The sequence below is a fragment of the Bos grunniens genome, chromosome 12 (assembly GCF_055505025.1).
Source record: "Bos grunniens cultivar Pamir isolate PY7600 chromosome 12, Bosgru_T2T1.0, whole genome shotgun sequence".
Classification (NCBI taxonomy): Eukaryota; Metazoa; Chordata; class Mammalia; order Artiodactyla; family Bovidae; genus Bos; species Bos grunniens.
Window position 1 is genome coordinate 54,722,038 of NC_141176.1, and position 14,940 is coordinate 54,736,977.

The 14,940-nt window shown below is 34.4% G+C and overlaps 1 protein-coding gene across 50 annotated transcripts in view; it reads right to left on the reverse strand.

Moving 5' to 3' along the window:
• Positions 1-14,940, reverse strand: part of RBM26 (RNA binding motif protein 26) — a 99,041-nt gene that overhangs the window by 16,002 nt on the left and 68,099 nt on the right. For all 50 annotated transcript variants that reach the window (XM_086330147.1, XM_086330145.1, XM_086330142.1 and 47 more), the window contains 6 exons: positions 13,073-13,198; positions 12,650-12,724; positions 11,552-11,719; positions 9,819-9,923; positions 7,456-7,656; positions 4,242-4,328 (listed from right to left, as the gene is read on the reverse strand). In XM_086330147.1, coding sequence (XP_086186273.1) covers positions 4,242-4,328; positions 7,456-7,656; positions 9,819-9,923; positions 11,552-11,719; positions 12,650-12,724; positions 13,073-13,198 — 762 coding nt within the window. The remainder of the gene's footprint in view (positions 1-4,241; positions 4,329-7,455; positions 7,657-9,818; positions 9,924-11,551; positions 11,720-12,649; positions 12,725-13,072; positions 13,199-14,940) is intronic.

The following is a 14,940-nucleotide window of genomic DNA, read 5'->3' on the forward strand; positions in this document are numbered from 1 at the left end:
AAAACGGACCTAAGTCAGAAGAGCTAGAGCTATAATCCCAGTATATCTTTCTTTTTTAGTAATCATAATGGTAAAACTATCTATAAAATAAAGTTAAAGCCAAGTTTATTAATGTTTGTTAATAACCACAGTATATAATGTTTAGGCAGGAGTTACATTAAAGAACCACCAAAACTCAAAACATGTAAAATCTGATTTTCAGAATTTATAGAGAAAGACTTCTATTTCTTTAGCTTTAAGTTCAAGTTACATGGCCACTTTCTCGCAAGCTTCAGACTTAGATTTACTCATTCTCATAGCAGTGTTCATCATATAGCAATACTTAACTATTAAGCAAATCAGTAAGAACACACAGACTGTTAAAAACATGATTTGATTTCTCTTGACTGAATCCACTTATACACTTAGTTCTTGCCACAGATTTACTATTTATTCAGTTAGCCCCATCAGTTTCTGACTTGATGTTGAACTATCCTCTATGAATCCAATTTTGTGCTTCTATCTTCAGGTCTAAAGAATGAGTTTTGAAATCATTTCTTCTATCTTGTTTCTATTCAGTTTCATTAACAATCAATTCTCATTCACACACAGACACACACAAATATTAATAATAGCTAACACCAAGATGGAGAAGGCAATGGCACCCCACTCCAGTACTCTTGCCTGGAAAATCCCATGTATGGAGGAGCCTGGAAGGCTGCAGTCCACGGGGTCACTGAGGGTTGGACACGACTGAGCGAATTCACTTTGACTTTTCACTTTCATGCACTGGAGAAGGAAATGGCAACCCCCTCCAATGTTCTTGCCTGGAGAATCCCAGGGACGGGGGAGCCTGGTGGGCTGCCGACTATGGGGTCACACAGAGTCGGACGTGACTGAAGTGACTTAGCAATAGCAATACTAAGATGGTTTGGGCTTCCCAGGTAGTGAACTGGCGTCTCCTGCATTGCAGGCGGATTCTTCACCAACTAAGCTAAAAGAGAAGCTCACAGTAGTAAAGAATCCACCTGCCAATCCAAGAGACATGGGTTCAATCCCTGGGCCTGGAAGATCCCCTGGAGAAGGGAATGGCAACCCACTCCAATATTCTTTTCTGGAGAATCCCACGGACAGAGGAGCCTGGCCGGCTACAATTCATAGGATTGCAAAGAGTCAGACATCACTGAAGCAACTTAGCATGAACGCAAGATGATTTACTATGTTCCAGGCACTGTGTTCTAAGTAAACTTTGTAAGTTTTGAATCCTCACAACTACTGGGAGTTGAGGCATGGGTGTCAAAACCTACCAGTAGAACAAGAGTCTCTTTCATTTTGCTTCATACCTCTTTGAGTTTGGGACTGTCGAGTGTCATCTTTGGGACTGACTCTTATAAAACAGGAACTTAACTATCCTATTCTAAAACCGGATCCTGGTTGCTTACAAAAGTATAGGAACAATTCAGAGTAGGAAAACTAACTTTCTAACCAGTCATAGGAAGAAGTCACTTTTTTCTGTCCTCTTTGGGTACTTATCCACCTTTAGTACATTGAGGGTGGTGACAGACAAACCGGAGAACAGAAAATAAAGCAACAGGATTCATCGTCTAATTAACCAGAGTCAAACATTAACCATCTTAACCTAAAGTTAAAATGATTCTGTTAACTCAACCTAAAGCTAAAATATTTCAGTATCTTTTCTGAGGAAAATTTCTTACTTTTCAGTCATATTTGAATGTCTTTGATTATCTTATTCCTTGTACTTTTACTTTAAAATATTATGCATCTACTGACTTAAGAAAATAGATAATCATCTAATACAATGGTTCAGAAATTATGAACAATGAAGTATTTGGAAATAAACATTAAGGTGGACAAATTTATTTTCCTGGGAAAGCCTATCCTTTGGCTTGAGTTCTATCCATCCACATATTGGTATTAAATTTTTCTTCATTATATATAATGATAGTGATGAGAGGCCTGGCATGCTGCAGTCTATGGGATCGCAAAGAGTCGGACACAACTGAGCAACTGAACTGAACTGAATTGAGTGATGGGACAAGTAATTTTTTGTACTTTTTAAGCATTCTTCTTTGAAAAAATTAAATATTGGTAACTCAATGTCAAACACACTAATTTTTAAATTGCTCAACCTAACTCACATCAGATCCAAGTTAACCAAAGTTGTTCTGTCACTTATTCAATCTTCACAAAATTTATTGTTAAAATTTCTCTTTACACATTAATCCCTGGTCTTTCAACTGACTGCTATTTGCTTGGAAAATATATACACAGTATAAAAATATATATTAAAAAAGTTTACACCTGAGAGAGAAAAAGCAAAACCTAAGAAGGATGGCATATGTCAACAGATCTTACCTATTAAAAGCAAAACATCCAAAACTTACTTAAGAGGCAGAAAGTTTTTTTTTCCCTCAGTCATGTAAATAAACAGGGAGAAGTAACAATACACATTTTTAAAGCAGTTACTACATTCACAAATTTGGTAAATACTATAACCATCTGAATGTAACTACCATTGTTTAATAACATGACTACTTTCCAGAAAACAAATAGAACATAAAAGATGGTACTCAATCTACCTATTCAACATTACTTTGAAAATTGTCACTGAAGGCATCATTTAAAGGAAGCTCATTCTTAACTTACACTCTATAATACCTCTGAGAGAAAACTAGATCAAAACTCTTTTTCAATATAACACATATACATACAAACTTATAAGAAAGTTTTAAACTTTAATCAATTATGAATTAGCTTTAGTTTTCACAAAAGACCTTTAAATAAAAAGATTTCTTAAAACTTAACAAAACTCTAGGATAAGAAATTCCTATAAAACTATCCACTACCCACCAATCTAATTCTGAAACTCCATTATTCCAGGGCCCAGTTAACACTTCCCTGAGACTTCTCAGACACACAGTCTTTATATGATAGACTACAATGTCCCAAGAACAACTCATACCAGGGAAATCCCCAGCAGTGCACTGCCAGGGGATATTTACTAGACGAGGGTAAATCAATTTAGAAGATTTTCAAAACTTATTTAGACCACAATCATCTCAAAACTTTTGAAAACCATTCTACTCTTCCATTCCCCATTCATATTAGGTTAACTATTTGGAATGCTTAATGCACTTTCCCAAATCAAAAGGGTACATCTATTTCTCTGCAATCATGAACAAAGAACACACAGGGTTAAAAACGTTACTATGAATCCCCTACACCTCGTACTCATTTTTCTTTTTTTAATCTTTTAAATCCAGAAGAAAGACAAGGTTGCACATACTTCTGGTCATGTTTTAGAAAGATAATTCAAGATATACATTTGAAGACAACTACACTGAAAGGTGAGCGCTGAAGAATTGATGCTTTTGAACTGTGGTGCTGGAGAAGACTCTTGAGAGTCCCTTGGACTGCAAGGAGATCCAACCAGTCCATCCTAAAGGAGACCAGGCCTGGGTGTTCATTAAAGGACTGATGCCGAGGCTGAAACTCCAATACTTTGACCACCTCATGTGAAGAGTTGACTCACTGGAAAAGACCCTGATGATGGGAGGGATTGGGGGCAGGAGGAGAAGGGGATGACAGAGGATGAGATGGCTGGATGGGTGAACTCTGGGAGTTGGTGATGGACAGGGAGTCCTGGTGCGCATCGATTCACGGGGTCACAAAGAGTCGGACACGACTGAGCGACTGAACTGAACTGAACACTGAAAGGACTCTAAAGGCTAGCACTATATATTCATGTCTTGGTAAAAAGCTGTAGAGGCCTAGATGAAGATATCCTGAGCTAGGGACACTGCATGGTTCAGCCAACTGAGTCTAAAAAGCAGCAGATGAGGGATGATTAAGAAGAGTAGCCATCAGGATTATTATTTCTGCTTCTACCTTACACTTCACCACTCCTTCTGCCAAAACAGACTTGTTTTGGGCCAGCTGAGAAAGGGAGAAAGTGAAGGGGCCCTACTGGTGTTAAAAAGAATGGAAGAATTCCTGAAGTCTCAAGACAGTACAACTTGTCATTCAACTTGGTGACTAGCTATTCTAACAATTCCATGTTATATATCAAAACTGTCTAACTGCTTTAGGACATTCTTTGTGGCCATGAATTCCACTTCATATGTCCTATGTCTTGTCAAACTGTAGTTAAGCAAAAAAAAAAAAAAAACCACTTATATTAAAACTTATTATAAAACATTTAAATCTGAATTTCAATAAATTAGATTATTTGTAATACTTACTGCTTCAGCTTCTGCTCGTGTCTTGAATGTAATTACTGCATGAAGCGAAGAGTCATCGATCTGACAATCTTCAATTTCACCATATTGCTTTAAATTAAAAAAAAGTATTTCCTCCAAATAAATATTTTGAAACATCCAAAATGCTAATGGTTTTAAAATATTAAAATGCCAACAAATATAGCCCAGAATACATAACAATTCAGGGTGATAAGAAAAAAAACTATTAGTAATTCATTTTAGTACTTGATATTGTAAGATAAAGGGTAGTCTTATTTTCAAATATTATTTTATAATTCTATACTTTCTAGAATTAGGGAAACTTGACTGAACTATTCTTCATTTTTTAAATTTTTATTGGAGTATAGTTGCTTTACAATGTTGTATTAGTTTCTACTATACAGCAAAGTCAATCAGCTATAAGTATACCTATATCCCATCCCTTCAATTGAACTGTTCTTTAAATAATGGAAACATTGGTCAAAGACTGAGTTTCTTTATTGCCATTTCTTTTATGCTCATTATTCTAATTCCAGAAAATGCTAAATCCTTTCTAAAGCAGATCATTATCCTCAGAATATTCTTTGAGTTTTTTTGATTCCCAATTTAAAGCTGGGGGGCAGGGGAGGAAGAGTCAGAGGATTTAAGTAATTTTTCCAAAGTAACTAAGTTAATTACCAGGATGAGAGTCCAAGTCTTTCAATTCCAAAGTTTATCTGACTGCTGTTTACTCTTACTCTACACTCCTCTAGAACACATTCTTTGAGGACATTTACAAGCTAAGCATATTAAATTATGCTTGCTTTGGGTGTGCTGGATTTTATTTTTTCCATGTATAGGAAGATCTTTCTGCAAAGAGCAGAAAACAGCACCTTTATCACATAAAACTTCAGTCCCTTATATATCATTACTAATATCATCCTTCTTTCTTACCCTCAAATAAAATTAAAACCACAATCTCATTAAATGCACACACTACACAAAGAAAAATTCTCTAGGGCATAGTAAAGAAAATGGACCACAGAATCAGTCAGACCCCAGCTCTGTTAGTGTTAGCTGTGTATACTTGAACAAGTTCCTTAATCTCTTCATGTTTCATTTTCCCAATCTCTACAATAAGCACAATAAAGGTACCTACCTCAGAGAGGTGTCAAAATAACTCATAATATGGTGAGTTATATAAAGCATTCAGAATAAAACCAGCCACAAAATAAGTGCTCTGTAAGTTTTAGCTGTAACGTTTTATTACTATACTAGTTCCAGCGCATAAATTAAAGCATTTCATTAATCATAATTTGTAACAATGTTTAGTACTATAGGTTTTTTCTGATACCTGTCAAGTCACAGGTTGAGATAGAGAAGCTATCTTATTTAAAGACTGAAAATTTTTAAATGTTCATTAAACACTACTAACTGAGTAGAATTTGAATCTCCAAACTCATGCAAGAATGAATATCCATTTAGAGGCTCTGAATGTTTCTAAGCTTTTCTAAGCTTCCCTCATAGCTCAGTTGGTTAAGAACCCACCTGTAATGCAGGAAACCCCAGTTCAATTCCTGGGTCAGGAAGACCCCCTCGAAGAAGGGAGAGGCTACCCATTCTAGTATTCTGGGGATTCCCTTGTGGCTCAGCTGGTAAAGAATCTGCCCGTAACGTGGGAGACCTGGGTTCTATCTCTGGGTTGGGAAGATCCCTTGGAGAAGGGAAAGGCTATCCACTTCAGTATTCTGGTCTGGAGAATTCCATGGACTGTATACTCCATGGGGTAGCAAAGAATCCAACACGACTGAGTGACTTTCACTTTCTTTCACTTTAATGTTTCTAAAACCAAAACCGTTTTAGTCTTATCAAAACACGTTCCTAAACTCACCTTGTCTGTCTAAATTATTTTAGCATATTCTTTAATAATTTCCTGATTAGCTATATAACTATATGTAATACACTTAAGTTTATCTGGATCTTCTTCCCCTTGGGAAGGTACAGAAACAGGGTATATAGTAGGTTAAGTATTGGGCTACAGTATCTCCAAGCCAGAAAAAACTTTCTGATTCCTTTCTGTATTCCTTTAAAGTCATAAAGCATAAGATATTCCGGACCCAACACCGTTAAATATTAATCATCTTAGTTATTTCTTAAACATACACTATTTCTTTCAATACCTCTTGATATCCTAAAAAACTATAGTTTCACATCTGTAACTACAGTTAACAGCCTGGAATATAACTGTGAACATTTAAATCTGAACATTCAAAAGGTTCAACTACCTGTGTACCTATCTACAAGCTTACCCATCCTTCAAGACCCAAGTTCCAGTTTTACTACCTCATGAAACTTTACTGTTCATTTACCATCATATGCCTGTGTGAAAAAAAGTTCTCTAAGCTATTGAAGCAGTTATAGTTTTTAATAAATTTAACTTGATTATAAATTATTTGTAGTTTTCTTTAACTGGTTTGTGTTAAACCATTATATGTAAAATCCTCTAGGGTAAAGAACTGGTTATTTACTTTATATACTTTATCTAGAGCAATTACTCTAATGCTGCAGGCAAGACTGATGCTTAGTAACTAACTTTTATGATACCACTAAGAATCACAACATGTAAGTTAAAAAGGCCTTTAGGCAGACATAATCTCCATTCTGCACATGAGCCCAACATATTCCAGGATATCCACGTAAAATAATGGATTAACAGGGACTAGACTCTTATTTGCCTTCCTCATACATCACTCTATTACCATTAGACTGACTCTAACTATACCCTGGTATCAATTAAGGCAACTTCAAGATCTTATTCCAAAATTTTGTCTTGTTTCATTTCTAGGTTAGCTAGATCAAGAATAGAGTGTTAATGAATAAAATTCCACCTTAACTTTTAAAAATCTGAATGGCCCAAGCAACATGCTCAATTTTTTCTAAAAGTAAATATCAAATGAAACTAAACTCTAGGACTTCCCTCTCTGAATCAATGTTTAAATCATTCCTGTCGTAATATCTGAAGGCCTACTAAGTGTAAGAAAAGTAACATTTCTTTCAGACAATGATTAAACAGAAAACTCCTACAATTTGCTTCTTAATTAAAAGATTATTATAGATTAATCACTTTGGTGAGATTAATGGGTTTAAATTACTCATTTCATTTTCATATTTTCTCCTTTAACATCCATTACCCCCAACAATGTATCAGTATTTGTTTCGTTGGACAATAAGAAAGTACCGCAAAGTGAGGAAGAAGATCTTCTCTATCACTCTCTGTAAATGCAGAAATCTCCAATGCCCTGGGACGGTGATCCACCACAGCATGACCAGGCACACCTCGACCTCGGCCTCGACCCCTGCCTCGGCCGTGAGCTGCACCTCGACCTCTTGAATGAACTCCTCTACCACGACCAGATGAAAGAATCCCTCGCTTTGCAGCCTAGAAGAGATTAGACAAACAGGTTAAACAGCACATTACGAACACAAGCCAAGTGTTATACTCAGATGAGTCACACATCTGACATCAGTCATACAACTGAATATCATATTCAAAGAATGCCCTACAGAAGCATTTAATAATTCAAGCTAGAGTTTTAGTTTTTAAAGTGAAAGGAAATTGAGCTAATGAATTCAGAAAACAAAATAACATTAATTTAAGCAACGTTGTAAAATTATTAAATACACCTTTTCTACTAAGTCTTTACTTTCCAAGACATCAAACTATATCACAAAAAGGCCAGCCATTCTTGAGTTTCAAATAATGCAGTGTTGAATATTACTTCAGAAGTTAAACATAGAGATACAAAATACCTTTATATATATATAATAAGTACATTTACACTATTATTTATTTACTAAAATTATAGGCCAAATTTTTTTAAATGATATTTTTTTTTTAAGTCACACCAACACAAGCATGAAATCTCCAGAAAGGTTAAAACACAATTTCTACGTTAACATAAAAGAAACTTATGTTTTTCAAAACTTGTTATCTTAGGACACACAGACAACCATTTAATTTTCCAAAGTAAAATATATGCAGGTTTAGGACTCCAACCTATGGCTTCCTATGACAGACAATACAGGGTCTTGAGATAAGAACAGTGACTGCTGAATGTTAAACTCTTTAATACCCGGATCCCGTACTAAATTAGATTTGTAGTATGCAGAAAGTGAAGAAGAGCCTCTTGATGAAAATGAAAGAGGAGAGTGAAAAAGTTGGCTTAAAAGCTCAACATTCAGAAAACGAAGATCATGGCATCCGGTCCCATCACTTCATGGGAAATAGATGGGGAAACAGTGGCTGATTTTATTTTTGGGGGCTCCAAAATCACTGCAGATGGTGATTGCAGCTATGAAATTAAAAGACACTTACTCCTTGGAAAAAAAGTTATGACCAACCTAGACAACATATTAAAAACAGAGATATTACTTTGCCAACAAAGGTCTGTCTAGTCAAGGCTATGGTTTTTCCAGTAATCATGTATGGATGTGAGAGTTGGACTATAAAGAAAGCTGAGCGCTGAAGAATTGATGTTTTTGAACTGTGGTGTTGGAGAAGACTCTTCAGAGTCCCCTGGACTGGAGATCCAACCAGTCCATCCTAAAGGAGATCAGTCCTGGGTGTTCACTGGAAGGACTGATGTTGAAGCTGAAACTCCAATACTTTGGCTACCTGATGTGAAGAGCTGACTCATTTGAAAAGACCCTGATGCTTGGAAAGATTGAGGGCAGAAGGAGAAGGGGATGACAGAGGATGAGATGGTTGGATGGCATCACAGACTCAATGGACAGGGTGGACTCTTGGAGTTGGTGATAGACGGGAGGCCTGGTATGCTGTGGTTCATGGGGTTGCAAAGAGCCGGAGATGACTGAGCGACTGAAGTGAACTAAACTGATGTTGGAAAAAGAAAATCAAGTTGCTAAAAAATTTCGAAAAAAGCATTATTTTCAAAAACAATAAGCTAAGATACAAAAAATTTAATTGTGGCAACAATGATAAATACAGGCAAGTACCAACTACACTAATGACATAAATGTCTCTTTACATCAAAATGTAATTCTGATTTTTAAATATCTTTCCACTTTAGAAATTATCATGTATTAGAGTTCAATTTTATTAGCTTTTTCTGATATAAATAATCATATAACTAAACTATAAGAAACTAGATTTTTCTCTTTTAAAAACACCCACAGCACCACCTATAGGCAAAACTTAAGTAAACATGTTCTTTGATGTTAATTCTACCACAGAAACTCTGATCCTTATAGTAACTCAATGTAACATGTCTATATATGCATAGAACATCTCCATAAGAACACCTGAAAAAACTGTAATAGATTTTGGTTCCAGGAAAAAAACAAAAATAGAAAAGGAATAAAATTTACTAGAAGTCGAGAGACCAGCTGCCACCTTTCATTAAATACTAAGAGATTTTTCTATTAGTTCTAAAAAAATTTGCTAACCTCTTCCTTCTTTCTTATATGAACTTCCAAAATGTTTTCCAGAGATTGCCAAAGACTGCTGATTAGAATGAGAATATTTTTCAAATAAACATTCAAGACCATAACAGCATACTGTGTAGTACTGATGAAACATACCTCCAGCTGTAATTCTGTGTACTTTCTCCTAAGTTCAGTGACTTCTTCTCCAGCTTGCATCTTCTTATACAAATCCAGTTCTGTGTCAAGCAACTCTTTCTGCATCTAGAAAACAGTGATTAGTAATTCAAGTGACAATAATATCCTGCATATATATATATATATATACACACATACACACACACACAATTTTTTATAAGGAATGCTTTTTAAGTATTCCTATTTAATCTATACATTTGTTCTCTATCTCCAATCCTACCACCCTAATTCAAGCCATCAATCACCTAGGTCTACACTAATGCAAAAGGCTTCCTAACTTGTTCCTACTTTCACTGATTTCCCTACAATTCATTTTCCATATGGAAGCCAGAGTGAAATTTCTACATGGAAGAATTTTCAGGAAATAACCGTGAAAAGGAAAACAAAAAACTGAGGTTCAAATGAGGACTATATAGTACCCTTTCGCGTAAGAAAGCATACATACACACACATACCAAGAGGGAGGGAAGAGTGGAGAACAGAGTGCCAGGGATCAAACAGGAATGATCATCTATATAATCCTTTATATATATTAATAGTATAACTTTTGAATCATGTTAATTATTTATTTATTGAGAAAATAAAATTAGGGTAATTAAATTGAGAGAGTGAAACAGGAGAGAATTATGTCAATGGAGCCTCCTTCATGGTTATTACCATGCAATTGCTAAAGATTATTTGAAATAACTTCAAATCAATTAGGACTGTGTAACCTTCGTATCATCTGGAAATTAATTCTTCTATATTAAAGATACACTAAGATCCTCATATATTATGAAATAAAGTACATTTTAAAAATAAAAATACAAGAAAGTAAATCAACAAGAATAAGGGGGAGAGGAATCCAAAATTGAATACATATAGAAATAGACCTAACTTTATCAAATTAATAACATAACCACACAAAAGGAAAAAAACAAAAACGTGATCCTATACCACAGTTTGATTCTATACTCTAAATGGAGTATATTGTGAAGTTGTAAAAAATGCAAACAAATTCTGAATTTTATATTTAGTTAGCTGATGAAAGTGGTATTATTTTAGCAGTTTTGGAACCATCTGAATGTGCAAGTATATACTGTATTGATGTTAGTGGGAACAAGCTGTCATTATGGGAACAGGGAAATAGGCATAAGAGAAAGAAACAAAGAACACTGTGGTGTTACATTAGAATCAGAAATATCAATATGAACTCATGATTACACACACACACACACACACCAAGTGTAAGTATTTGTAACTCCGTGGAATTTTTAAAAATCACTTACTGTCATCTGAAATTAATTTGCTCAATTTCTTATGTCTAATCAGTTAATCTACTTGAATTTTCTCCCATTCAATCAGCTCATTCTGTAACAGTGACTCAAATTGTTACTTCTGTTCATTAACATTTTATACCACCAACTAGTTACAAAATAAAGCTCAAACTCCTATCAAGCATTCAAGCACATATATTGTTTTGTCCTCAAGCTACTTTTTTATTTGTTACTATTCTCCTAATTATTGACTTTCTAGCTACAATGTACAGAATTCAAAAGACGAAATCAAGTTTGCTTATTTGTATTTATTAACTTAATAATAGAGAAGGGGGAGAATGGTAGCAAAGAATATTAAATAAAGAATGAATCTGAATGCAGTGTTTTAATTTTTTTTGCATGCATATGCAGTATAAATAACAACACAAACTGAAATACCTGAGTCTTAGTTTTTATACTTTTTGGAAGACAGCGTCCAGGAGAAGCAGCTTTGACCTCATCTTTCAACTTGGTAATATTTTTAGTCAAAACTTCTAAAGTTTTCATTATTTCTGCTTTATCTTCAGACTTCATTGCTTTGTTTTTCTCCAGTTTTGAAATTAACATCTGGCCGATTTTTAAAAACAAAAATGTAAGACTTAATTCTACTACTACTTGAAAGCAAACACAGCAAAGTAAATATAAAAATAAATAACTACTACTTATAGCTTATGTATTCATGACAAGGCTTACAATCACCAAGACAGCAGAACAGCAGACTGGTGACACTCTCTCAATTCAAGTCTTAATCTTGGTTTGCACTGTGAAGAACTATAGTACTGCTTAAGTCTCTTAGAATATAGATTTCTTATGGTTATAAGCTTTAAATTTAATTTAATCCCTGAAAAGTCATCAATTTGAAATAGCAATAATTTTAATTTCTAATCCATCTGTTGATATTACTGAGTCTAAGTATTCACACTCCAAAAGCAGTCTGCAACCCAGAAAGGATCACAGGAAAAGTTTACGGCTTCCCTTCACATGAGATATTAGAAAAGTAGAATATTTAATTACCTTCTTTCGTTAGAGGGAACAGTAACTGGCTAGGCTAAGAACAATACACTGGACAAAGATAAGAAGAAAGAAGATAAACATGGTAAGGAGTAGAAGACACCACACAATATAGATTCTATAGTATTATAGTATAATACCATAATCTATAGTATTATAGATTCTCTGAGTGAAGATGGTTTCAGTTTTTGGTGTAAAGCATTGTGATGTCTTTTTATCAAGTATATACAAATTTAAATCAGAAAAGACATAATTTTAAACCAAATGTTCAAAAGTTTGTATATTTTTAATATTTTGAAATGTTATAACTTTTATTACCAGACATAATTAAGAACTGACACCTAATTAAATGTCATAACTAGAGCGAAACTAGCATCTTCTACTCCCTATTACCATGTTTATCTTCTTTCTTGCTATGTCAGGCATATTGTTCTTAGCCTAGTCAGATACTGTTCCCTCTGACAAATCTAACTTTGATTATTTTACCTTTTGTGTTTCAATGTGCTTTTCTAAAATTTCTTGTTTCCTTTTCCTTACATCTTGCTGAAGTTTCAGTGCCTCCTAGAGAAGTGATCAAAAATAGTATTAGAAAACTTAACTTTTCCAAAAAAACCCCACAATTACTTAAGAACAGAACTGTGCTCTAAATGAGATTGTGGCAAGAAGCTTAGAAACAAAAATAAATGCAAAATTTTCCTATGTAAAGCTTAAACAGTATGCAAGTTTCAAAGATTAATCAGGACAGCCTTTCATTACAAGAAGAAAATTAATATTTACTAACATACTATGGAAAACAAAAGTTCAGTGGCGGCCAACATATATGCCTTTATCTCTATTTTATGAAAAAACACATACATGCAGAAAAAGCTTCCCTATATGCAAATACTGTACACTACTAACTATACTTACCTGCTTTTTTTTCTGTGCTTCATTATTATCAACTGCAGAAGCGGAAACAAGTAAGGTTTTTTGTGCAGCCTTCAAAGCAGCTGGATTATACACTGTTTTTGTTAAGCCAGTAGATGTAGACAATACCTACCAATACAAATTCAATTTTTCAAAAAATGTATCAAGTAGTCATGATCTCCTGAGTCCTATTTCCTTCAAAACTCAACTTTAAAGCACTCCTGTCAAAATTTAGCACACTGAACTAAAAGTACTTATATAGTAACAGTAACTAAGTCACATTTAGCATCTTGAACGGAAGAGTATGAGTGGGGGATAAGCTACACAGTGAAAAAATTTTAAAGTAATATCACATACCTTCAGGAAAAAAGCAAAAAACAAACACATAAAAACTCCAAATCAATAAAACACTGGTGGTATTACTGTCACACTGATAAAATATTAGTTGCTGAACACATTACTAGTATTCCTAGTGACTAAAGATAAACTGTATACAAGAGCACAGCAGAGGAGGAATTATGTCCTGAAAATAATTTAAAACGATCATTTATAATTGACATTTCTGACATTAACCTTACTGCTTTGTCTTCTCCATTTCTTTGCCAGCATTAGCATTACTCTTTTTTCTTTAAGGGACCTTATTCCCTTTAATTCAGCTCAGGTTTAGCACAACCATTCAAGATCTCTGCAAAGTCTTAATCACTTATTTCTTCTACCTAGGTTCCTCTATGAAATAATATTCCTATTAAAATATTTAGTAAAAATGACCTGATGATACTTTAACTTATATTTCTCTCTCAATCTCTCTTCCCTGTCCTTACTGTAAAAGCCCTGAAACATAAACCATGTCTTTCTCTTCTTTGTGCTTCTTCCAGTATCTAAACCTTGCTACCAACTAATTATGAAACCATGGGTGAGTTCAGGAACCTTTTTGGGCCTCATTTTGCTCATTAAATAAGAAAGTTCAACCTGATAGTGTCTAATGTCCTCATAAACACAAAGATTCATTCATGAGGGTAAGGATTTTTTTTTAACATGGCTCACTGCTATATCTTCAGTGCCTAGAACAGCGCCAGACACAAAGCAAGTACTCAATAAACACTTTTGCACTAAATTAAAATGAAGTGATGGTAGATCAGAGTGAACAATCTTTTCCTCACAAAGATCAATTCAAGAAAATTAAAGCGTCAGGCTGCCTTTTTTATCTTCCAAAAGAAACAGAAAGTTGTAGGTTCCAGAGAGTGGTTGATTACTGGTTCTTGGGAAGGAGTTTAGAGATCCCTTCAAAGAGATCTATGAATGCCATAAAACCTAAACATGAAACGTGTGAGACTGTGTAACTTTCCAGAGGAAAAAACAGCTTCCCAAGTCATGACCTAAAAGAAGTCAGAAGAACTACGTAAGTAGAAGAGTATCAGTGAGAAAACGAGTCCTATTTTCTGACTACTACAAGATCTGGACACGACTTTCTAATATTTTATCATGAAATTAGATTAGGGAACATCACAAAGCTAAGCAACTCATCACTATTCTAAGTATTCAAGAATATCATAGCTTCAAAATGAAAAAAAAAAAATCTAGAATACTGTAATTATACTACCTCCATACAGCACAACTGATGTTTAAAAATAAAGGATTTTTACAGTAGTTGATATGTTCAAAATTTGGTAATTTTCTTCAGTAATGAAAACACTCAAGGTATCACTAACAAATAGGAAATGGTTGTACTCAGTAAAATACAAAATGGACGTGGATTTAGTTCACTGTCTAACTTGTCACTACTTCATCATGCTACCTTACCACACTACGCAATGTCAAGCTGTATGAAAATGTAAGGGTGAGACAAACACTGTCGAAAGGGAGAAACACAA